At 39.0% G+C, this 26,220-nt stretch overlaps 1 protein-coding gene across 1 annotated transcript in view; it reads right to left on the bottom strand.

Moving 5' to 3' along the window:
• Window positions 1-26,220, bottom strand: part of AGBL1 (AGBL carboxypeptidase 1) — a 948,924-nt gene continuing 922,704 nt past the window's right edge. The window contains exon 25 of the mRNA XM_004056715.5: window positions 1-229. Within this exon, the coding sequence (XP_004056763.4) occupies window positions 214-229 (16 nt within the window). The 3' untranslated portion in view covers window positions 1-213. The remainder of the gene's footprint in view (window positions 230-26,220) is intronic.

Here is a 26,220-nt window from a genome sequence, read left to right as displayed (position 1 = left end):
AATAGGTGGAGTCTATTTTTATGAAGATTGCCTGTCCTTATGTTTTCTTCTGGAGGGAAATATACTAGATAAGGGAGTGCAGGGATGATGGAGCAACATTTTTCCATAAGACATGCACAGCATCTTAAAGGTTTCAGATATTTCCTCACAGATCCAGGAGGAGCTGGGCACATGGCATGAACTTCAATACTTGCTCATTTGAAGGGAGCCTCATCAAGTGTCACAAACTCTGAGAAGGAATAAGAAATATATTAATTACTGTGCTTGAAGCCGTGTAACTTCTGGTTTGTGCCACAAGTTTGGCAAATTGACCTTTTAGAGATATGAAATTCATTTTCTTCATCTATGGATTATAAACAATTATACTTACATTTAGATTAGAGATGTAAGAGATATTTCTACTCTTCAACCAGAATGTGAGAATGTGAGGGCATGAATTCTTATTTACTGCTTTATTCCCATTGCACTGAATAGGACCTGATACCTAGAAAATTCTCAGTAAAATTTTTTTAATGAATGGATGATTTAAAAATATAAAGTCGTTAGGTAAATTCCAAGTATTAATATTATTGATATTATCATCACTACACTTAAAGTATTATTGTTTACACATGAAATTAATCTTTAAAAGTTCTATATGAAATTGGCCACTTGAATAAATTTAATTCAACTGACTTACTCAGTAACCACGTTTGAGTCTATATGGATCAGATATCCTATGTTGATACAGATACAAAAGCAAACAGGAAATACAATGCCTCTGCCTACATGATAGTTGTATTATAATACAGCTTACAAAATATTTCCATTATTTTTCCAATAGAAAGACATTCTCAGAGAAATCTCACAACTTACTGCATTGAATATTATGAGGTTGATCAATAAGCAAAGGGCACTGAGATTTCTCACTTTCCAGTTAATATTGAAACAGAAGGTATTAGAGGAAATGGAGACTTTCCTTTTTTTTTTCTTTTGACCATACATTTATATCTATATTTTTTATTTTTTTTCTTCCACTTTTAAGTTCAGTGTATGTGCACAGGATGTGCAGGTTTGTTACATAGGTAAACATGTGCCATGGTGGTTTGCTGCACAGATCATCCCATCACCTAGGGATTAAGCCCAGCAGCCATTAGTTATTCTTCCTGGGGCTTCTCCTCCCCTCACCCACACCCCTCGAGAGGCCCCAATGTGTGTTGTTCCCCTTGATGTGTCCATGTGTTCTCAAAGTTCATCTCCCACTTGTGAGAACACATGGTGTTTGGCTTTCTGTTCCCACGTTAGTTTGCTGAGGATAATGGCTTCCAACTCCATTCGTGTCTCTGCAAATGACATAATCTCCTTCCTTTTTATAGCTGCATAGTATTCCATGGCATATATGTACCACATTTTCTTTCTCCAGTCTAACATTGATGGGCATTTAGGTTGATTCCATGTCTTTGCTATTGTGAATAGTGCTGCCATGAACATAAACGTGCATGTATCTTTATAATAGAATGATTTATGTAATAAATATACATCTATATAATACATATCTATATAATGTATTATATAATGCATAATACATCTATATAATAGAATTATTTATATCCCTCTGGGTAATGAGATTGCTCGGTCAAATGGTATTTCTGCCTGCTGTCTTTGAGGAATCACCACGATGTCTTCCACAATGGTTTAACTAATTTACACTCCACCAACAGTGTAAAAGCACTTCTTTTTCTCTGCTATCTTGCCAGCATCTGTTGTTTTTTAACTTTTTAATAATACCCATTCTAACTGGTGTGAGATGATATCTCATTGTGGTTTTGATTTCCATTTCTCTAATGATCAGTGATGTTGAGCTATTTTTCATATGTTAGCCACATGTATATCTTTGTATTTATTTATTTTTATATGTTATTGAGGAACAGGTGGTGTTTGGTGACATGAGTAAGTTCTTTGGTGGTGATTTGTGAGATTTTGGTGCACCCATCACCCAAGCAGTATGCACTGCACGCTATTTGTAGTCTTTTATCTCTCACCCCCTTCCCACCCTTTCCCTGAGTCCCCAAAGTCCATTGTGTCATTCTTATGTTTTTGCATCCTCATAGCTTAGCTCCCACTTATGAATGTGAACATACGATGTTTGTTTTTCCATTCCTGAGTTACTTCACTTCAAATCATAGTCCCCAGTCTCCTCCAGGTTGCTGTGAATGCCATTAATTCATTCCTTTTTATGACTGAGTAGTATTCCACTGTGTATATATACCACAGTTTCTTTATCCACTTATCAATTGATGGGCATTTGAGTTGGGTCCACATTTTTGCAATTGCAAATTGTGCTGCTATAAACATGTGTGTGCAAGTATCTTTTTTCTATAATGACTCTGGGTAGGTATCAGTAGTGGGATTGCTAGATCAAATGATAGCTCTTCTTTTAGTTCTTTAAGGAATGTCCACACTGTTGTTCATAGCGATTGTACTAGTTTACATTCCCACCAGCAGTGTAGAAGTGTTCCCTGTTCACCACATCCATGCCAACATCTACTATTTTTTTGATTTTTTGATTATGGCCATTCTTGCAGGAGTAAAGTGGCAGCGTATTGTGGTTTTGATTTGTATTTCCCTGATCATTAGTCACGTTGAGCATTTTTTCATATTTGTTGGCCATTTGTATATCTTCGAGAATTGTCTATTCATGTCTTTAGCCCACTTTTTCATGGGACTGTTTGTTTCTTGTTGATTTGTTTGAGTTCATTGTAGATTCTGGATATTAGCCCTTTGTTAGATGTATAGATTGTGAGGATTTTTTCCCACTCTGGATTGTCTGTTTACTCTGCTAACTGTTCCTTTTGCCGTGCAAAAGCTCTTTAGTTTAACTAAGTCCCAACAATTTATCTTTGTTATTATTGTATTTGGGTTTGGGTTCTTGGTCATGAAATCCTTCCCTAAACCAGTGTCTATAAGGGTTTTTCCTATGTTGTCTTCTAGAATTTTAATTTTCAGGTCTTATATTTAAGTCCTTAATCAATCTTGAATTGATTTTTGTATAAGGTGACAGATGAGGATCCAGTTTCATTTTCCTACATGTGGCTAGCCAATTATCCCAGCACCATTTGTTGAAAAGGGTGTCCTTTCCCCACTTTATGTTTTTGTTTGCTTTGTTGAAGATCAGTTAGTTGTAAGTATTTGGGTTCATTTCTGGGTTCTCTACTCTGTTCCATTAGTCTATGTGCCTATTTTTATACCAGTACCATGCTGTCTTGGTGACTATGACCTTATAGTATAGTTTGAAATCAGGTAGTGGGATGCCTCCAGATTTGTTCTTTTTGCTTAGTCTTGCTTTGCTTGCTTTGGCTATTTGGACTCTTTTTTGGTTCCATATGAATTTTAGAATTTTTTTTCTAATCGTGTGAAGAATGATGGTGGTATTTTGATGGGTATTGCACTGAATTTGTAGATTGCTTTTGGTAGTAACGTTATTTTCACAATATTGATTCTACCCATCCATGAGCATGGGATGTGTTTCCATTTGTTTGTGTCATCTATGATTTATTTCAGCAATGTTTTGCAGTTTTCCTTGCAGAGGTCTTTCACTTCCTTGGTTAGGCATATTCCTAAGTTTTTTTCATGTTTTTTGTTTTTGTTTTAGTTTTGCAGCTATTTTAAAAGGGGTTGAGTTGTTGATCTAATTCTCAGCTTGATAACTGTTGGTGTATAGAAGAGCTACTGATTTGTGTACATTAATTTTGTATCTGGAAACTTTGCTGAATTCTTTTATCAGTTCTAGGAGCTTTCTGGAGGAGTCTTTAGGGTTTTCTAGGTAAACAATCATATCATCAGCAAACAGCAGCAGTTTGACTCCCTCTTTACCAATTTGGATGCCCTTTATTTCTTTCTCTTATCTAATTTCTGTGGCTAGGATGTCCAGTACTATGTTGAAGAGGAGTGGTGAGAGTGGCCATCATTGACTTGTTCCAGTTCTCAGAGGGAATGCTTTCAACTTTTCCCCATTCAGCATTATATTGGCTGTGGGTTTGTCATAAATGGCTTTTATTATATTGAGGTATGTCCCTTGTATGTCGATTTTACTGAGAGTTTTAATCATAAAGGGATGCTGGATTTTGTCAAATGCTTTTTCTGCATCTATTGAGATTATCATGTGTTTTTGTTTTTATTTCTGTTTATGTGGCGTATCACATTTACTGACTTGCCTATGCTAAACCCTGCATCCTTGGAATGAAACCCATTTGATCATGGTGAATTTTCTTTCTGATATATTGTTGGATTCAGTTAACTAGTATTTTGTTGAGGATTTTAGCATCTATGTTCATCAGGGATATTGGTCTGTAGTTTTCTTTTTGGGCTAGGTCCTGGTTTTGGTATTAGGGTGATACTGGCTTCATAGAATGATTTAGGGAAGGTTCTCTCTTTCTCCATCTTGGGAAATAGTGTCAATCGGATTGGTAGCAATTCTTCTTTGAATGTCTGGTAGAATTCTGCTGTGAATACGTCTGGGAATCTGTCTGGTCCTGAACTTGTTTCGTTGGTAATTTTTACGTTACCATTTCAATCTTGCTGCTTGTTATTGGTCTGTTTAGGGTATCTAATTTTTCCTGAGTTATGCTAGGAGAGTTGTATCTTTCCAGGAGTTTATCCATTTCTTCTAGGTTTCTAATTTATGCATGTAAAGATGTTCATAGTAGCCTTGAATGATCTTTTTTATTTCTTTGGTGTTAGTTGTAATATCTCCTGTTTTGTTTCTTATTGAACTTATTTGGATTTTCTCTCTTCTTTTCTTGGTTAATCTTGCTAATGGTCTATCAATTTCATTTATCTTTTCAAAGAACCAGATTTTTGTTTCATTTATCTTTTATATTTTTGTTGTTGTTGTTTCAGTTTCATTTAGTTCTGCTCTGATATTGGTTATTTCCTTTCTTCTGCTGGGTTTGGGTTTGGTTTGTTCTTGTTTCGGTAGTTACTTGAGGTGTGAACTTAGATTGTATGTTTGTGCTCTTTTAGACTTTTTGATGTAGGTATTTAGTGCTATGAACCTTCCTCTTAGCACTGCCTTTTGTGTCCCAGAGGTTTTGATAGGTTGTGTCATTATTGTCATTCAGTTCAAAGAATTTTTTAATTTTCATTTTGGTTTAATTTTTGACCCAATGATCATTCAGGAGCAGGTTATTTAATATCCATGTATTTGCATGGCTTTGAAGTTTCCTTTTGGAGTTGATTGCCAGTTTTATTCCATTGTGGTCTGAGAGAGTGCTTGATATAATTTCAATTTTCTTAAATTTATTGAAGCTCATTTTGTGGTCTATCATATGGTCTTTCTTGAAGAAAGTTCCATGTGCTGTTTAATAGAATGTATATTCTGCAGTTGTTGGATGGAATGTTCTGTATATATCTGTTAAGTCCATTCGTTCTAGGGTATAGATTAAATCCAGTTTCTTTATTGAATTTCTGTCTTGATGACCTGTCTAGTGATGTCAGTGGTGTATTAAAAAGTCCCCCACTATTATTGTGTTGCTGTCTATCTCATTTCTTAGGTCTATTAGTAATTGTTTTATAAATTTGGGAGCTCCAGTGTTAGGTGCATATACATTTAGGATTGAGATATTTTCCTGTTGGACAAGGCCTTTTATCATCATATAATGTCCTTCTTTGTCTTTTTCAACTACTGTTGCTTTAAAGTTTGTTTTTTCTTATATAACTATAGCTACTCCTGCTCACTTTTGCTGTCCATTTGCATGATGTCTCTTTTTTCACCCCTTTCACTTAAGTTTGTGTGAGTCCTTACGTGTTAAATGAGTATCTTGAGGGCAGCAGATAGTTGATTGGTGAATTCTTATTCATTCTGCAATTCTGTATCTTTAAGTAGAACATTTAGGTAATTTACCTTCAATGTTAATATTGAAATGTGAGGTACCATTCCATTCATCATGCTATTTGTTGCCTGTGTACCTTGGTTTTTTGACTTCATTTTTTAAATGGTATTTTTGTTTTATAGATCCTGTGAGATTTATGCTTTAAAGCGGTTTTGTTTTGATGTTGTTTCCAGGATTTGTTTCAAAATTTAGAGCACTTTTTGAAAAGCAGTTCTTGTAGTGGTGGCATGGTAGTGGTAAATTCTCTCAGCATTTGTTTGTCTGAAAAAGACTGTATCTTTCCTTCATATATGAAGCCTAGTTTCACTGGATACAAAATTCTTGGCTGATAGTTGTTTTGTTTGAGGAAGCTGAAAATAGGGCCCCAATCCCTTCTAGCTTGTAGGGTTTCTGCTGAGAAATCTGCTGTTAATCTGATAGGTTTCTTTATTTTAATAGATTACCTGGTACTTTTGTCTCACAGCTCTTAAGATTCTTTCTTCCGTCTTAACTTATATAACCCAATGACAATGTGCCTAGGCGATGATCTTTTTGTGACGAATTTCCCAGGTGTTCCTTGCGCTTCTTGTATTTGGATGTCTAGGTCTCTAGAAAGGCCAGGGAAGTTTTCTTCAATTTTTCCCCCTAATATATTTTCCAAACTTTTAGATATCTCTTCTTCCTCCGGAGCACCAATTATTCTTAAGTTTGGTCATTTAATATAATCTCAGACTTCTTGGAGGCTTTATTCATATTTTCTTACTCTTTTTTCTTTGTCTTCATTGGGTTGGGTTAATTCAAAGACGTCTCTGATTAGCTTAATAACTAACATCCTGAATTCTTTTTCAGGTAAATCAGGGAGTTCTTCTTGGTTTAGGTCCATTGCTGGTGAGCTAGTGTGATTTTTGGGGGGTGTTAAATAACCTTGTTTTGTCATATTACCAGAGTTAGTTTTCTGGTTCCTTCTCATTTGGGTAGACTCTGTCAGAGGGAAGGTCTAGGGCTGAAGGCTGTTGTTCAGATTCTTTTTGTCCCATTCAGACTCTTTTGTCCCACAGCGTGTTTCCTTGAGGTAGTACTCTCCCCCTTTTCCTATGGATGTGGCTTCCTGAGAGCCTAGCTGTAGTGATTGTTATCTTTCTTCTGGATCTAGCCAACCAGCAAGTCTACCAGGCTCTGGGCCAGTACTGGGGATTTTCTGCAGAGTCCTGTGATGTGAAACATCTGTAGGTCTGTCAGCCGTGGATACCAGCAGAGTATTTGGCATGTCTCCCGGGTCCTGCAGGAGCAATCCGCTTCCTTCAGGGGTCTGTGGGTCCTTTCAGGTTTCCTGATTTATTCCTGCAGTTGTTCTGGAGCAGAAATTCATAATGCAAGCCTCCACATGCTGCTCTGTCTGAGTTAGAGCTGCAATCTAGTCCTGCCTCCCATCTGCCATGATTCCCTAGGAGTTGAAAACACATGTCTTCTTTTGAGAAGTGTCTGTTCATGTGCTTTGCTCACGTTTTAATGGGGTTGTATGTTTTTTTCTGGTAAATTTGCTTAAGTTCCTTATAGACTCTGGATATTAGGTCTTTGTCACATGGATAGATTGCAAACATTTTCTCCTATTTTGTAGGTTGTCTGTTCACTCTGATGAGAGTTGCATTTGCTGTGCAGGAGCTCTTTAGTTTAGTTAGATTCCATATGTCAATTTTTGCTTCTGTTGCAATTGCTTTTGTGCTTTTGTCATGAAGTCTTTGCCCATGCCTATTTCCTAAATGGTATTGCCTGGATTTTCTTTTAGGGTTTTTATAATTTTGGGTTTTACATTTAAGTCTTTAAACCATCTTGAGTTAATGTTTGTATACGGTGTAAGGAAGAGGTCCAGTTTTAATTTTCTGCATATGGCTGCCAGTTCTTCCACCACCATTTATTAAATAGGGAATCCTTTCCCCATTGCTTGATTTGTCAGGTTTGTCAAAGATCAGATGGTTGTAGGTCTTATTTCTGAGTTCTCTACTCTGTTCCACTGGTCTATGTGTCTGTTCTTTTACCAGTACCATGCTGTTTTGGTTACTGTTTGGTTTGTAGTATAGTTTGAAGCCAGGTAGTGTGATGCCTCCAGCTTTGCTCTTCTTACTTAGGATCGTCTTGGCTATATGGGCTCTTTTTTGGTTTCATATGAATTTTTAAATTTTTTTTTTCTAATTCTGTGAAGAATGTCAATGGTAGTTGAATGGGAATAGCGTTGAATCTATAAATTACTTTGGGCAATATGGCCATTTTCACAATATTGAGTCTTATCCATGAGCATGGAATGTTTTTCTGTTTATTTATGTCCTCTCTGATTTCTTCAAGCAGTGGTTTGTAGTTCTCCTTAAAGAAGTCCTGCACATCCCTTGTTAGCTGTATTCCTCAGTATTTTATCCTTTTGGTAGCAATTGTGAATGAGAATTCATTCATGATTTGACTCTCTGCTTGCCTGTTTTTAGTGCATAGGAATGCTAGCAATTTTTGCATGTTTATTTTGTATCCTGAGACTTTGCTGAAGTTGCTTATTAGCTTAAGAAGCTTTTGGGTGGAGATAATGGAGTTTTCTAGATATAGGATCATGATATCCGCAAAAATAATTTGATTTCTTCTTTTCTTATTTAAATACCTTTTATTTCTTTCTCTTGCCTGATTGCCCTGGCCAGAACATCCAATACTGTGTTGAATGGGAGTGGTAAGAGAGGACACCCTTTTCTCATGCTGGTTTTCAAGGGGAATGCTTTCAGCTTTTGCCTATTCAGTGTGATATTGGCTGTGGGTTTGTTATATATGGCTCTTATTATTTTAAGGTATGTTCCTTCAATTCCTAGTTTATTGAGAGTTTTTAACATGACAGGATGTTGAATTTTATTGAAGGCCTTGTCTGCATCTAATGAGATAATCATGTGGTTTTTGTCTTTAGTTCTGTTTATGTGATCAGTGACATTCAGTGTAAATTGTACCAGCTCTTGTTTGTACCTCTGGTAGAATTCAGCTGTAAATTCTTCTGGTCCTGGGCTTTTTTTGATTGGTAGGCTATCTATTACTGCCTCAATATCAGAACTTATTATTGGTCTCTTCAGGGATTCAATTTTTTCCTGGTTCAGTCTTGGGTGGGTGCATATGTCCAGGAATTTATTCATTTTATCTAGATTTTCTAGTTTATGTGCATAGAGGAGTTTATAGTATTCTGTGATGGTTGTTTATATTTCTGTGGGGTCAGTGGTGATATCCTCATCATTTCTGATTTGTTTCTTTGATTCTTCTTTCTTTTTTATTAGTCTAACTAGTGGTATATCTATTTTGTTATTTTTTTCAAAAAACAGGCTCCTGGATTTGTTGATTTTTGAATTTTGGGGGGTTTCTATCTCCTTCAGTTCAGCTCTAATCTTGGTTATTTATTGTCTTTTGCAATGTTTTGGATTTGTTTGCTCTTGGTCCTCTTGTTCTTTTAGTTGTGATGTTAGGTTGTTAACTTGAGACCTTTCTAGTTTTTAAATGTGGGCATTTAGAGCTATAAATTTCCCTCTTAGAATTGCTTTAGCTGCATCCCACAGATTCTGGTACATTGGCTCTTTGTTCTTATTAGTTTCAAAGAACTTCTTGATTTCTGCCTTAAGTTGATTGTTTACCCAAGAATCATTCAGGAGCAGGTTGTTCAATTTCCATGTAGTTATATAGTTTTAAGTGAATTTCTTAATCTTGCATTCTAATTTGATTGCACTGTGGTCTAACAGACTGTTTGTTATAACTTCAGTTCTTTTGCATTTGCTGAGGAGTGTTTTACTTCCAATTATTTATAAATTTTAGAGGAAGTGCTGTGTGGTGATGAGAAGAATATATATTCTGTTGTTTTGGGTGGAGAGTTCTATAGATATCTGTCAGGTCCACTTGATCCAGAGCCGAGTTCAGGTTCTGAGTATCTTTGTTAATTTTCTTCCTCAACGATCTGTCTAATAACGTCCATGGAGTGTTAAAGTCACCCACTATTTTTGTGTGTTAGTCTAAGTCTTTTTGTAGGTCTTTAAAAACTTGCTTTATGAACTTGGGTGCTCATGTATTGGGTGCATATATATTTAGGATAGCTAGTTCTTGTTGAATTGAACCCTTTACCATTATGTAATGCCCTTCTTTGTCTTTTTTTTATCTTTGTTGGTTTAAAGTCTCTTTTGTCAGAAACAAGGATTGCAATCCCTGCTTTTCTCTGTTTTCCATTTGGTAAATTTTCCTCCATTCCTTTATTTTGAGACTATGTGTTTCTTTGCATGTGAGATGAGTATCTTGAAGACAGCATACCAATGGGTCTTCACTCATTATCCAGCTTGGGATTCTGTGCCTTTTCATTGGGGCATTTTGCCTATTTACATTTAAGCTTTGTATTGTTATATGTGAGTTTGATCCTGTCATCATGATGCCAGCTAGTTATTTTGCAGACTTGTTTATATGGTTGCTTCATAGTGTCACTGTTCTGTATACTTCAGTGTGCTTTTGTAAAAAAATACTTTTGGTAACAGTTTTTCCTTTCCATATTTAGTGCTTCCTTCAGGAGCTCTTGCAAGGCAGGTCTGGTGGTAATGAATTCCTCCAGCATTTGCTTGTCGAAAGAAGATCTTATATCTCCTTTTCTTATGAAGCTTAGTTTGGCCAGACATAAAATTCTGGGTTGGAAATTTTTTTTAAGAATGTTGAATATTGGCCCCCAATGTCTTCTGGCTTGTAGGATTTCTTCTGAGATGTCCATTGTTAGTCTGATGGGCTTCCCTTTGTAGGTGACCTGGCCTTTCTCTGGATGCCTTTAATAATTTTTCTTTCATTTTGACCTTAGAGAATCTGATGATTATGTGTCTTGGGGTTGATCTTCTTAGGGAGTATCTTAATGGGGTTCTCTGCAGGTCCAGAATTTGAATGTTGGCCTGTCTTACTAGGTTGAAGAAGTTCTGAATGATATCCTGAAGTATGTTTTCCAACTTGGTTCCATTCTCATCTCTTTCAGGTACCCCAATCCATTGTAGGCACAGTGTCTTTAAATGATCCCATATTTCTTGGAGGTTTTGTTCATTCCTTTTCATTATTTTTCTCTATTCTTTTCTGCCTATTTTAGAAAGATATTCTTCAAGCTCTGAGATCCTGCTATTGATACTTGTGATTGCATTGTAAATTTCTTGCGTTATGTTTCTCAGCTCCATTAGGTTGGTTATGTTCATCTCGAAACTGGCTGTCCTGGCTATCAGCTTTTGTATTGTTTCATGATGATTATAGCTTCTCTGCATTGGGTTACAACATGCTCCTTTAGCTCAGCAAAGTTTATTATTACCCACCTTCTGAAGCCTACTTCTGTCAATTTAGCCATCTCAGCCTCAGACCTGTTCTGTGCCCTTCCTGGAGAGATGTTGCAATAATTTGGAGGATATAAGGCACTCTGGATTTTTGGGTTTTCAGGGTTTTTGTGTTGATTCTTTCTCGTCTTTGTGGGGTTAACTACCTTCCATCTTTGAGGCTGCTGACCCTGGAAAGGAGTTTTTGTGGGATCTTTTTGCTGATGTTGTTTTTGTTGTTTTCTGTTTGTCTGTTTTACTTTTAACAGTCAAGCTATTCTTCTGTAGGACTGCTGCCGTTTTCTAGGGGTCCACTATGGACCCTAGTTGCCTTGGTTTTTCATGTACCTTGAAGTATTATCAGTGAAGGCTACAAAACAGCAAAGATTGCAGCCTGCTTCTTCCTCGAGAAGCTCAGTCCCAGGGAAGTACGGACATGTTGCCAGCCCAAATTGTATCTAAAGGAGGTAGCTGGAGACCTCTGTTGAGAAGTCTCATCCAATCTGGAGGAATGGTATCAGGGACCTGCTCCAAGAAGCAGTCTGTTTTTTTTTTTGGTAGCAGAATTGTGCTGTGTTGTGGGGGACCCTTCCTCATCTGGACTGTCCGGACTCTCCAGAGCTGGCAGGCTGGAAAAGCTGAGTCAACCAGGCTACAGAATGGCAGCCATCCCTCTGCCCAGGAACTTGGTCCTTCTCAGGCGGACTCCAGCCTGTTGCCACTGGCTGGCTGGAATTCCAAGCCAGTGGGTCTTAACTTGTGAGGTGTTGTGGAAGTGGGGCCTGCAGAATGATGCTGCTCAGCTCCCTGGATTTAGCTCCCCTCTTAGGGGATGTAGGGACAGATCTCTTACCTTGTCAGAAATCCTGGGGCCACAGTATGCAAAACTCCTGGGTCTCTGTGTGTGCCCCAGTGGCTGCTCTGCAGGGACTTCACACAACTCTCTGTATCAGACCCAAGGCCTTGGTGGTATGGGCTTAGAAGGGGATCCCTGATCTGCTGGTTGCAAAGATCTGTGGGAGAAGCATGATTTTCCAGGTGGGATCACACAATCACTCACCACTTCCCTTGGCTGGGGGTGGTGGTTCCTTTGGCTCTATGCCACTCCTAGGTGGGCCATCACCCCATCCTGCTTTTCTTCATTCTCTGTGGGTCGAGATGTTTGCCTAGTCAGTCCCAATGTGAGAACCTGGATATTTCAGTTGAAGGTGCTGAATTCACTTGCCATTTTCTTTTCTCTCCATGAGTGTTGCAGACTGTAGCTGCTTTTAATTGGCCATCTTGGCCCAGTCCTAGACTTTCTTTTATAATGTCCTCAGTTTATAGATGAGAAAATAAACGCCCGAGAGATAAGTATTTTGTTGAGACTTCCTTTGTTGGGAACATCTTTACACCTCTTCTCAGCCTAGCAAGCCCCCACTCATTCTTCAAGGCACAGCTCAAATGTCCCTTCGTCTGAGAGACCATCTCTAACTCCTCCAGGCTGAGTCCATTGCTAAGCCTGCACTTAATTCTTGTCTCTATTATAGCAGTCAGAACAATGATCTGAAATATGGCTGAACATAAAAATCACCTGGGACAGTTATTAAAAATCCCAATTCCTGGGCCTTCTTATATCAGTCCTAGTGGATCAGTGGGTCAGATTCTCCTTAAGGGTTACTTGAGAGTTTGTGTTTTAAACAAGAATTGGAGGGGACTGTCATGAGCACGTGATATGGAAAACATTAAATTAAACTAGCATTCAGCTAGGATGGTTCTGGCTGCAAGTAAGTAAAAATTTATTTCAGACTTGGTTAAGCAATAAAGTCATTTATTAGCTCAGATAACATCAAGTCCACAGGCAGAGCAAGAAGTCTTCAGATTGCTTAAACCAGCTGCTTATGTGTGTCACCTAGGACACAGTAACCTTCCCATGCTCTACTCTGCAGTTGGCAAATTTAACATCAGTCTTTCTAAGGTAGTGTACCTTAAGGGCATTAGATGACCTCTTTAGCCCAAGAGGGCATTTTTCCCATAAGTGTCTAAAAATTACTCCTAATGTTTTAGGTTTCAAGTTAGCTTAGACTTAAAGTTCTATCCCTGAATTCATCAATAGCAGGGGTGTGGGGTGGGGGAATGAAGGATGAAATTACTATAATTGGCTAAGAATAATCAACTATGGGAAATAAGCCATAAAATGCTTTAGGAGATAAATAGATTTATTTATGCACATCTGTTTCCCTCCACTAAACCATTTTCAACTGAAGTCAAGAATCATGTTGTATATATAACTCCTAGCACAGAAGGCACTCAGTGTTTACTGAATGAATGTTGTAATGAATCACATAGCTTGGTAGGGCTGAACTGGTTTGACTTCCATATCATTGCCCTTACCTATACACATAGTATATTCGGTCAGGGTTTTCCAGAGAAGGAGCCAATAGGATAGATAGAAAAATAGGTAGATAGATAGACAGACAGGATAGATAGATAGATAGATAGATAGATAGATAGATAGATAGATAAATAGATAGATAGATAGATGATAGATAGATAGATGGATAGATAGATAGATAGATAGACAGACAGACAGACAGACAGAAAGATAAGGGATTTATTAGGGGAATTGGCTTCCATGATTATAGAGGATAATAAGTATTATCACAGGCTGGAGAACCAGAGAAGCCAGTAGCAGGGCTTAGAATAAGTCCAAAGGCCTGAGAACTAAAGAAGCTGGTGGTGTAATTCTCAATCCAAGACCAAAGACTTGAGAGGCCTGGGAGGCTAAGGGTGCAGGTTTCAGAGTTCAAAGCTTGAAGAACCTGGATTTCTGATGTCCAAGGGCAGGAGAAGAAGAGTGTCCCTTTCCTGAAGAAAGAGAGAATTGATGCTTTTTCCACCTGTTTGTTCCATCAGGGCCCCAAGCTGATTGAATCATGTCCATTCACATTGAGCACAATCTTCACCACTCAGTCCACCAACTCACATAACAATCTTCTCTTAAAACACCCTCAGAGAGACGCCCAGAAACAATACTTCACCGGCCATCTAGGCAGCCCTCTATTCAGTGAAGTCGACACCTAACATTAATCATCAAGCATGGCTACAGAGAGGAGTTTCTTTAAGCAAGCTTCTAATGGAGGGCAAGTAGGGAGATAGACATAGTATTCAGAGCAGGCCTCCTTGTTCAGGTATTCCCTCACTGAGCCTGGCAGTACAAGTGATAAAAAAAGAACTTCTCCATTTAAAATGTTCAGGAATAAAATGCATTGAAATATCAGGGTACTCTTCTGTACCTCTTCCTTCTGATTCTGCCTTCGTAATGGACTTTATAATCACATATCCGTTAATCTGAACACTTCTTAAGAGGTAATCATAATAACTCACCTAGATCTAATGTTGTAGAGAAACATTTTATGGCCCTAGGATACATTTTCATCCAGGTTATTAAAGCCCAATTACATCATGTTTTCTTCCAAGGAATGCCAAGTACTTGAGGGACAATATTGCAGTCACTCTCACTTGTGTCTTGGAAATAATTACACAGATATAGCAGATAAAGTCCTCTGCCCTTCCTCTCAATGAAATGGAAAATTGTACTTACTTGCCTAAGATCATGCAATAGAATTAAGAGAGGAAAAATTGGGATAAGAATGCAATTTTTCTCTTTTGCATTAGCTAATACACACAGCCTTCTTTGTGAAAACATTAGACATATATATTGTGATTTGATGAAGAAACTATCATGTTGGGTGGTCAAGGGAGGAAATAAAACTTAAGACTTTCTAAATAACATTTCTGGGCTATATCATGATTCATATCACAATTGTCAGCCTTAAACCAAGCAATGTGTTGGAATTAATACAAGAAATAATAATAAGTGTTTATCATTTATTATTATTGATTATAGTTTAGGTACATTAAAGGTATTTTTTGATAATTCATATCAACCCTATAAGTTGGACTCTATTTTGCTTTTTAGAGATCTGACACTCAGAGATCACTAAGATGTAGAAGGACGTACAGCTAGGAAAGGGTAGCTCCCGGAATCAAATCAAGTGTGTCTAGGTTCAAAGCCCATGACCTCCCTGCTACCCCATGCTGCTCTGGAATAGTTGAGCTGGGAATTCAGCATAACACCATTTTGTTAAATTTAAACAAGTCACTAATGTCTCATTGAGTGAACTTCTTTAAATGAGGACAATATTCTCCCCTCCAAATTCTTCAGTCGGGTAACCTCATGTAACTCTTCTAGAAGATGGCATGCCTAAAATGAGAGGCAAGGCCTCATAACCAACTGAACCCAGATCAAGTGTCTAATAATTGTCACAAGATCACCTGCATGGGTCTTGGAACCCTTCCTACTTATTTATTCAACCAAAATAAATCTTTAGGAGTCTTGTAAAAAAAAAAAAAAACTATTCAAAAACAAAAGAAAAAATAGTTTATTCTTTTGCTCTAATGAGGTTAGGTATTTTTAACATTGTTAAAAATGTTTGGGCCACCTCTAAACAGCAGCAATTTCAGCTTTAGTTGCTGTAAATCAACCAGGACCCCAGTGGTCACATGGCTTTAAAGCTCCTTAAAGCCCCAGACTTGGGATGCACTCAATGCCAATGGAAAATTCACTGAAAAATAACAAAGAGACCAGGGCTGGCTTTGCTTCATCCAGCCTTCCTGTCTTGCCAGACCTTTCAGATAACAGAGCAGGCATATTTAAATTTGAAAGTTTTTTATGATTGTTTAATAAAATGAGGATGAAGTAAGCAAATCACTGTTGAGAAGAAGTAACATTTAATTTCCAAGAGTGCCCGGAGAGACATATCATGGAGTGAAGCCACCGCAATTACTTGGAAATTCATTGTCAGAAATGTTAAACTAATTCAGACTACAGGAAAATACTTAACAGTATTATGAAATGTAGATATCAGTAGCCGTGGTCAGAAAATAAGCATTGTTGCAACCGCATCCAGGACAAGGTTGAAGATTTGAAATTCCAAGTCAAAGACAAAATATTCAGCCAATTATCTCTCAACTCAGAAACTTAGAGCATCAAAGCGCAGAGCTGGAAAGAATTTTTTGAGATGCCCTCAAGGGCAATCATCTCCCTCTAGGTAAGGATATATCTCAGCCATACAGAACTGATGGATTTTGAGGGGTATTTAATTTCAGGTTTCACTTTTTATTTAGCTTCTAGCTCCCTATCTAGTCTGCTGTACTGCTCCAAATGCCAAAAAATAATTTTTTTTGTATTGACTACACTGGACATATTTAGGATGGGATTTAAAAGTGGCTCCTCCTCCATTTAACACCAATACTATAATAGAGGAAAGGGCAGGATACAGCCCAGATCACACTCAGTATTCCTTTCCTTACCACTCAATTCCCCATCATTCTGTTTGCATCAGTGGTACATAAGTTCCTCTCACCAGGTGACTGTGAACAATTTCCTTCTAGTAAAACGATTATGTCTTAACGTTGTATCTTCACCCTTTTCCCCACTGAACCATATATTCAAACCATATATTCAGTAATTGAGGTTAAATACATTTTCTTAAACATTTACAAGTATAATCCTTTGTATTTTACCCTCCAATGTAGGAAAGTACCCCCCAAAAATATGGAAATGAGAAAAATCAAGGAATTAGCTTTATGTTACTACATTCTTGTTGGATTTTTTTTTTTTTTTTTACCTAGCTTGGGCTGAATAATGAGCAGATATGCAAGCGTGTGTGTGTGTGTGTATAAATTTGTGCATACACACAAAATTACTAGAAGAAACTAACATGAAGGGTCACCTTGATTTAGCAGAGCATACCTGAGCCTATTCTCCTTCTCAGCATTTATATTTCTAAATAGTTATCTCTATTAAAAATTAGAGATAGTAGCCTCTGTTGGGCCTTTTATAAACCTCAACAGAAGAAAATTAAATTGGCTATTTTTTTTCTTAGGTTTCATGGTGAGATAGCTCTATGGAAAGTAAACGGAATATGTACCAGCTTGTTCTCATCTTCAAAACTTTGATTACTCTTTATAGATTTTCTGCAAAGTAATTAAAGTCCAATTAATTAGAAAAATATACACAATGGGCATTCTGAATATAATATCTCCAATGGGTGCAACTTTTATTATCTTAAACAAGTGGCTAAGCCAATGTTGTAAGTTTAAATTTTGAGCTCCTAAGCAAATATCTCAGAAAATACACTCTTGCACTTTGTTGACTACAAAATAAACTCCTCTCCAGTGGAGAGCTATCTCACCTCCTTTGGGAATCCATTACAGTGCAGTCAGTTTGGGTAGCATGCTGGTAGATCCCTTTTTCCTATAATGACTGTACCCACAAACATACTGAAAATGCAATATTTTTAAATGGACAGTAGAAGCTGACCACTGAAAGGAATCCAAGGGGAATATTTTGGTGACATACAGAATTACCAAGTAATTTATCTCTTATTTAAATCTGGACATTCACTTCCTAAGTATACATAAATTTAGCTGTTGTTACATAATGTTCCCCCTTTTCCCCCGTTTATGTTCTACTTGTAAATAATGCCGGCTTCTATTACAATTTCATGTTCTCAATGGATCAACACAGTGAAGGTTTCTTTTCTATTCACTCCCTAGTTCAAAGTTAGATAGTGTGGGAGTGGGCCTCTTCCCCATGCAACCATTCAGGTACTCAGGCTCCTCCCATGTGGTAGTCTCCTTCAATACACAGTTAGGGGTTGTCCTGACATCATCTAGCTGGCAGATGGGAAGAAGGGAGTCCAAAGACAAGGCAGGTTCTTATGTAACTTCTGTCACTGAACTGCAAGTGACAAATCACTTTCATTCACTATCTATGGCAAGAACTGCTGACATGGTCTCGCTCATATATGAGAGAAGTTCATTAGTTTATCTGCACTTACAAGAAGAGAAAAATGGGTTTGGCGAGCATTTAGCCAGACTCTGCTACATTTTCTAGGCTTTGTCTCTGTTTGATCTTTTCATCTTTAGATAGATGTATTAGTCAGGATTTTCCAGAGATGGAATCAATAGGATGGGTGAATAGATAGATGAACAGACAGGTAGGTGGGTAGGTAAGTAGGTAGGCAGACAGATAGATGACTGATTGATAGATAGGAGATTTATTAGGGGATTGGCTCTTGTCATTATGAAGTTTGAGGAGTCCCATGATAGGCTATTTTCAAGCTAGAGAACCAGGGCAGCTGTAGCATAGCTTAGTCCAAGTCTAAATGCCTCAGAACCAGAGAAGGCAATGGTGTAATTCTCAGTCTGAGGCTGAAGGCCTGAGAACCCAGGATGGGGAGCAGGGGAATGGTGCAAGTTGTGAAGTTCAAAGGCCAGAGAACCTGTAGTTGTGTGGTCCAAGGGCAGGAGAAGAAGAGTGTCCCAGCTCCAGCAGAAAGAGTGAATTCACCTTTCCTTTGCCTTTTTTTCTACATCAGCCCTTAGCTGATTGGATGCACCCATCCATGTTGGGTGGTGTATTAGTCCATTTTCACCCCGCTGATAAAGACATACCTGAGGCTGGGCCATTCACAAAAGAGAGAGGTTTAAAGGATTTACAGTTCCACATGGCTGGGGTGGCCTGACAATCATGGCAGAAGGCAAGGAGGAGCAAGTCAATCTTACATGGAGGGCGGCAGGTGAAGAGAGTTTGTGCAGGGAAACTCCTTATAAAACCATCAGGTCTCATGAGACTTATTCACTATCATGAGACCAGCATGGGAAATACCTGCCCCCATGATTCAATTGTCTCCCACTGGGTTCCTCCCACAACATATAGGAATTCATGATGAGATTTGGGTGGTGAGACAGCCAAACCATATCATTCCACCCCTGGCCCCTCCCAAATCTCATGTCCCCACATTTCAAAACTAATCATGCCTTCCCAACAGTCCCCCAAAATCTTAACTCATTTCAGCATTAACTCAATAGTCCACAGTACAAAGTCTTATCCAAGACAAGGCAAGTCCCTTCTGCATATGAGCCTGTAAAATCAAAAGCAAGTTAGTTACTTCCTAGATAAAATAGGGGTGTAGGCATTGGGTAAATACGGCCATTTCAAATGAGAGAAATCGGCCAAAATGAAGGGGCTACAGGCCCCATGCAAGTCCAAAATCCAGTGGGGCAGTCAAATCTTAAAGCTCCAAAATGATCTCCTTTGACACCATGTCTCATATCTAGGTCACTCTGATGCAAGTGGGCTCCCATGGCCTTGGGGAGCTCTGCCCCTGTGGCTTCACAGGGTAGAGCCTCCCTCCCAGCTGCTTTTGTGGGCAGTCATTGAGTGTCTGTGGCTTTTCCAGGTGCATGGTGCAAGCTGTCAGTGGATTTATCATTCTGGAGGCTGGAGGCCAGTGGGCCTCTTCTCACAGTTCCACTAGGCAGTGCCCCAGTGGGGACTCTGTGTGGGGGCTCTGATCCAACATTTCTCTTCCACACTGCCCTAGCAGAGGTTCTCCATGAGGCCCTGCTCCTGCAGCAAACTTCTGCCTGGGCATCTAGGCATTTCTGTACATTATTTGAAATCTAGGCAGAGGATCCCAAACCTCAATTCTTGACTTCTGTGTACCCACAGGCTCAACACCATGTGAAAGCTGCCAAGGCTTGGGGCTTCCACCCTCTGAAGAAATAGCCCAAGCTGTACATTGGCCCCTTTTAGTCATGGCTGGAGTAGGTGCAATGCAGGGCACCAAGTCCCAAGACTGCACATAGCACAGGGAACCTGTACTGAGCCCATGAAACCATTTTTTCCTCCTAAACTACCTCTGCACCTGTGATGGGAGGGGCTGCTGCAGAGGTCTCTGATATGCCCTGGAGACATTTTCCCCTATTGTCTTGGTGATTAATATTCAGCTCCTTGTTACTTATGCAAATTTCTATAGCCAGCTTGAATTTTTCCTCAGAAAATAGGATTTTATTTTCTATCACATTGTCAGGCTGCAAATTTTCCAAACTTTTATGCTCTGTTTCCCTTTTAAAACTGAATGCTTTTAACAGCACCCAGGTAATCTCTTGAATGCTTTGCTGCTTAGAAATTTCTTCTGCCAGATACCCTAAATCATCTCTCTGAAGTTCAGTGTTCCACAAATCTCTAGGGCAGGGGCAAAGTGCCATGAATCTCTTAGCTAAAACATAACAAGAGTCACCTTTGCTCCAGTTCCCAACAAGTTCCTCCTCTCCATCTGAGATCACTTCAGCCTGGATTTCATTGTCCATATCATTTTGGTCAAAGCCATTCAACAAGTCTCCAGGGGGTTTCAAACTTTTCCACATTTTCCTGTCCTCTTCTGAGCCCTTCAAACTGTTTCAACCCCTGCCTGTTACCAAGTTCCAAATTTGCTTCCAAATGTCAGGTATCTACAGCAGTGCCCCACTCTACTGGTACCAATTTACTATATTAGTCCCTTTTCATACTGCTGATAAAGTCATACCCTGAGACTGGAAAGAAAAAGAGGTTTAATGGATTTACAGTTCCACATGGCTGGGGAGACCTCACAATCATGGCAGAAGGCAAGGAGGAGCAAGTCATGTCTTACATGGATGGTGGCAGTTAAAGAGAGCTTGTGCAGGGAAACTCCTTCTTATAAAACCATCAGGTCTCAAAAGACATATTCACTGTCATGAGAACAGCGTGGGAAAGACCTGCCCCCATGATTCAATCACCTCCCACTGGGTCCCTCCCACAACACATGGGAATTCTAGATGAGATCTGGGTGGGGACAGAGCCAATCAATATCAGGTGGAAGCAGATCTTCCTTACCCAGTCTACTAATTCAAATGCCAATCTCTTCTAGAAGCACTCTCACAGACATGCTTAGAAATAATGCCTTACCAGCTATCTGCATATTTCTTAATCCAGTCAAGTTGACACCTAAAACTAACCATCACACCTTCCCTCCTTCACTCACCAGAAAAATCTATCTTCAGCAATGAATAATCCAAATTTTCTTCTTTATGACTTCCATTATTTCTCCTTATAAAGGCTGCAGAGATTCAGTTTCAGATTCAACAAATATCATTCAGAGTCCACTATCATGGCAGGTTGTTACAAGGAATTGCCATATACATTAGGCTATTTAATATAGAAACAAGCATTGTAGAGCCAGCTTTAAGATGAGAAATCTGAGGCCCAGGAATTGACTAAGCATACACAGAGGTAATCTGTAGAGTCAGCATTCCCATTTGCTCCTGTGATGGATTCACTTACATATCTAACTGAGCTGATTCTTCCACCAGCAAACATTTTATATCTTTTTGTTGCCCAGTTATTTTCTTAATTCCTTTCTCCTTTATATTTTCCCTCCCAACTTCTTATCTAGTTATCTCTCAACTAAAACACCTCATCCTCTCTGTGTTCTTATCTATGTCTATTATGAACAAGACTCATGCTAGCAATATATTTGCATCAAGAAAAAATATGTTGTTTTGTAAAGAAATCAGAAATACCAATATTGAACTGGTAATATCAATTTTAAAGTTCATACCAAAGTCCAGAGTACCCACAAATTTTCTATTAAAATTGATTTTCTTGAGGAAATAGTTTAGCTAAAAGCAATGTATTTTTCTATCTTAGTGGGGCTTATTTTGCTGCTATATCTAATATGGATCATTTTAACAGTCCGGTATTCTGTTAGTTTCATTACAAACCTGTAGTATTTCAGCTGAATTATGGTTATATATATACAGCTAGTGTAAGAACCTGGTCTTGATGCAAAACATTTCTTTCCTGGAAAAAATGTACTATATATTTCAAATGAATACCAATTTCTCTTCAGTGGCTTTTTTTAAAAGACATAATTTCTGTGATTCTTTTTTGAACCCTTTCTATAACTTCACTTGATTTTTACCCAATACAAGAGAATTTAAACTAATTTTCTACCTTCTCTGGAATATTATTCAGATAGAGCATGACTTAGTTTTTCCCTGCTTTGTTTTACTTTCTGCTACATTTTGGGGATAGCAAAACCCATCCTACTTAAAGCTTAACCCCCTGTCTCACTCCTCACTCATGAAACATGACCCATGTCAGATCCTTTCCTTTTCTCTCATTCCATTCTTCTCAGGCTGTAGTCCAGGTTTAAAATCTTGGCTCCAAGGGGTTCCAAGATGGCCAAATAGCAACAGCTCCAGTCTACAGCTCCCAGCGTGAGTGACACAGAAGACAGGTGATTTCTGCATTTCCAACTGAGGTACTGGGTTCATCTCACTGGGGCTTGTCGGACAGTGGGTGCAGTGCACTGAGCATGAGCCAAAGCAGGGTGAGGCATCGCCTCACCTGGGAAGTGCAAGGGGTCAGGGAATTCCCTTTCATAGCCAAGCAAAGCTGTGACAGATGACACCTGGAAAATTGGGTCACTCCCACCCTAATACTGCACTTTTCCAAAAATCTTAGCAAACAGTACACCAGGAGATTATATCCTGTGCATGGCTCGGAGGGTCCCATGCCCATGGAGCCTCACTTATTGCTAGCACAGCAGTCTGAGTTCAAACTGCAAGGTGGCAGCGAGGCTGGGGGAGGGGCACCAACCATTGCTGAGGCTTGAGTAGGTAAACAAAGCAGCAGGGAAGCTCGAACTGGGTGGAGCCCACCACAGCTCAAGAAGGCCTGCCTGCCTCTGTACACTCCACCTCTGGGGGCAGGACATAGCCAAAAAAAAGGCAGCACAAACCTATGCAGACTTAAATGTCCCTGTTTGACAGCTTTGAAGAGAGCAGTGGTTCTCCCAGCATGCAGCTAGAGATCTAAGAACAGACAGACTGCCTCCTCAAGTGGGTCCCTGACCCCTGAGTAGCCTAAGACCCCTGAGTAGCCTAACTGGGAGGCACCCAACAGTAGGGGCAGACTGACACCTCACACGGCTGGGTACCCTTCTGAGACAAAACCTCCAGAGGAATGATCAGACAACAACATTTGCTGTTCAGCAATATTTGCTGTTCTGCAGCCTCTGCTGCTAACACCCAGGCAAACAGGGTCTGCAGTGGACCTCCAGCAAACTCCAACAGACCTGCAGCTGAGGGTCCTGACTGTTAAAAGGAAAACTAACAAACAGAAAGGATATCCACACCAAAACCCCCTCTGTACGTCACCATCCTCAAAGACTAAAGGTAGATAAAACCACAAAGATGGGGAAAAAACAGAACAGAAAAATTGAAAATTCTAAAAATCAGAGCGCCTCTCCTCCTCCAAAGGAATGCACCTCCTCACCAGCAACAGAACAAAGCTGGACAGAGAATGACTTTGACGAGTTGAGAAAAGAAGGCTTCAGGAGATCAAACTTCTCTGAGCTAGAGGAGGAAGTTCGAACCCATCGCAAAGAAGTTAAAAACCTTGAAAAAAGATTAGACAAATGGCTAATTAGAATAACTAATGCAGAGAAGTCCTTAAAGGACCTGATGGAGCTGAAAACCATGACACAAGAACTATGTGATGAATGCACAAGCTTCAGTAGCCAATTTGATCAACTGGAAGAAAGGGTATCAGTGATTGAAGATCAAATGAATGAAATGAAGTAAGAAGAGAAGTTTAGAGAAAAAAGAATAAAAAGAAACAAACAAAGCCTCCAAGAAATATGGGACTATGTGAAAAGACCAAATCTACATCTGATTGGTGTACCTGAAAGTGACGGGGTGAATGGAACCAAGTTGGAAAACACTCTGCAGGATATCATCCAGGAGAACTTCCCAATCTAGCAAGGCAAGCCAACATTCAAATTCAGGAAATACAGAGAATGCCACAAAGATACTCCTCGAGAAGAGCAACTCCAAGACACATAATTGTCAGATTCACCAAAGTTGAAATGAAGGAAAAAATGTTAAGGGCAGCCAGAGAGAAAGGTCAAGTTACCCACAAAGGGAAGCCCATCAGACTAACAGCTGATCTCTTGGCAGAAACTCTACAAGCCAGAAGAGAGTGGGGCTGATATTCAACATTCATAAAGAAAAGAATTTTCAACCCAGAATTTCATATCCAGCCAAACTAAGCTTCATAAGTGAAGGAGAAATAAAACACTGTACAGACAAGCAAATGCTGAGAGATTTTGTCACCACCAGTCCTGCCCTACAAGAGCTCCTGAAGGAAGCACTAAATATGAAAAGGAACAACCAGTACCAGCCACTGCAAAAACATGCCAAATTGTAAAGACCATCAATGCTAGGAAGAAACTGCATCAACTAACAAGTAAAATAACCAGCTAACATCATAATGACAGGATCAAATTCACACAATATTAACAATATTAACCTTAAATGTAAATGGGCTAAAAGCTCCAATTAAAAGACACAGACTGGCAAATTGGATAAAGAGTCAAGACCCATCAGTGTGCTGTATTCAGGAGACCCATCTCACGTGCAGAGACATACATAGGCTCAAAATAAAGGGATGGAGGAAGATCTACCAAGCAAATGGAAAACAAAAAAAGGCAGGGGTTACAACCTTAGTCTCTGATAAAACAGACTTTAAACCAACAAAGATCAAAAGAGACAAAGAACGCCATTACACAATGGTAAAGGGATCAACTAAACAAGAAGAGCTAACTATCCTAGACATATATGCACCCACTACAGGAGAACCAAGATTCATAAAGCAAGTCCTTAGAGACCTACAAAGAGACTTAGACTCCCACACAATTATAGTGGGAGACTTTAACACCCCACTGTCAAAACCACTCGGCTACGTGGAAACTGAACAACCTGCTCCTGAATGACTACTGGGTACATAACGAAATGAAGGCAGAAATAAAGACGTTCTTTGAAACCAATGAGAACAAAAACACAACATACCAGAATCTCTGGGACATACTTAAAGCAGTGTGTAGAGGGAAATTTATGGCACTAAATGCCCACAAGAGAAAGCAGGAAAGATCTAAAATTGATACCCTAACATCACAATTGAAAGAATTAGAGAATCAAGAGCAAACACATTCAAAAGCTAGCAGAAGGCAAGAAATAACTAAGATCAGAGCAGAACTGAAGGAGATAGAGACATGAAAAACCCTTCAAAAAAAATCAATGAATCCAGGAGCTGGTTTTTTGAAAAGATCAACAAATCGATAGACCACTAGCAAGACTAATAAAGAAGAAAAGAGAGAAGAATCAAATAGACGCAATAAAAAATGATAAAGGGGATATCACCAAGACGCAATAAAAAATGATAAAGGGGATATCACCACCGATCCCACAGAAATACAAACTACCATCAGAGAATACTATAAACACGTCTACACAAATAAACTAGAAAATCTAGAAGAAATGGATAAATTCCTTGACACATACACCCTCCCAAGACTAAACCAGGAAGAAGTTGAATCTCTTAATAGACCAATGACAGGCTCTGAAATTGAGGCAATAATTAATAGCTTACCAACCAAAAAAAGTCCAGAATCAGACGGATTCACAGTTGAATTCTACTAGAGGTACAGGGAGGAACTGGTACCATTCCTTCTGAAACTATTCCAATCAATAGAAAAAGAAGGAATCCTCCCTAACTCATTTTGTGAGGCCAGCATCATCCTGATACCAAAGCCTGGCAGAGACACAACAAAAAAAGAGAATTTTAGACCAATATCCCAATGAACATCGATGCAAAAATCCTCAATACAATACTGGCAAACGGAATCCAGCAGCACATCAAAAAGCTTATCCACCATGATCAAGTGGGCTTCATCCCTGGGATGCAAGGCTGGTTCAACATAAGCAAATCAAGAAACATAATCCACCATATAAACAGAATCAAAGACAAAAACCACAGGATTATCTCAATAGATGCAGAAAAGGCCTTTGACAAAATTCAACAGCCCTTCATGCTAAAGACTCTCAATAAATTAGGTATTGAAGGGACGTATCTGAAAATAATAAGAGCTATTTATGACAAACCCACAGCCAATATCATACTGAATGGGCAAAAACTGGAAGCATTCCCTTTGAAAACTGGCACAAGACAGGGATGCCCTCTCTCATCACTCCTATTCAACGTAGTGTTGGAAGTTCTGCCCAGGGCAATCAGTCAGGGGAAAGAAATAAAGGGTATTCAATTAGGAAAAGAGGAAGTCAAATTGTCC

This window comes from Gorilla gorilla, chromosome 16 (assembly GCF_029281585.2).
Source record: "Gorilla gorilla gorilla isolate KB3781 chromosome 16, NHGRI_mGorGor1-v2.1_pri, whole genome shotgun sequence".
Lineage (NCBI taxonomy): Eukaryota > Metazoa > Chordata > Mammalia > Primates > Hominidae > Gorilla > Gorilla gorilla.
The sequence above is the reverse complement of the archived record's forward strand: the minus strand, read 5'-3'. Positions and strand labels throughout refer to the sequence as shown.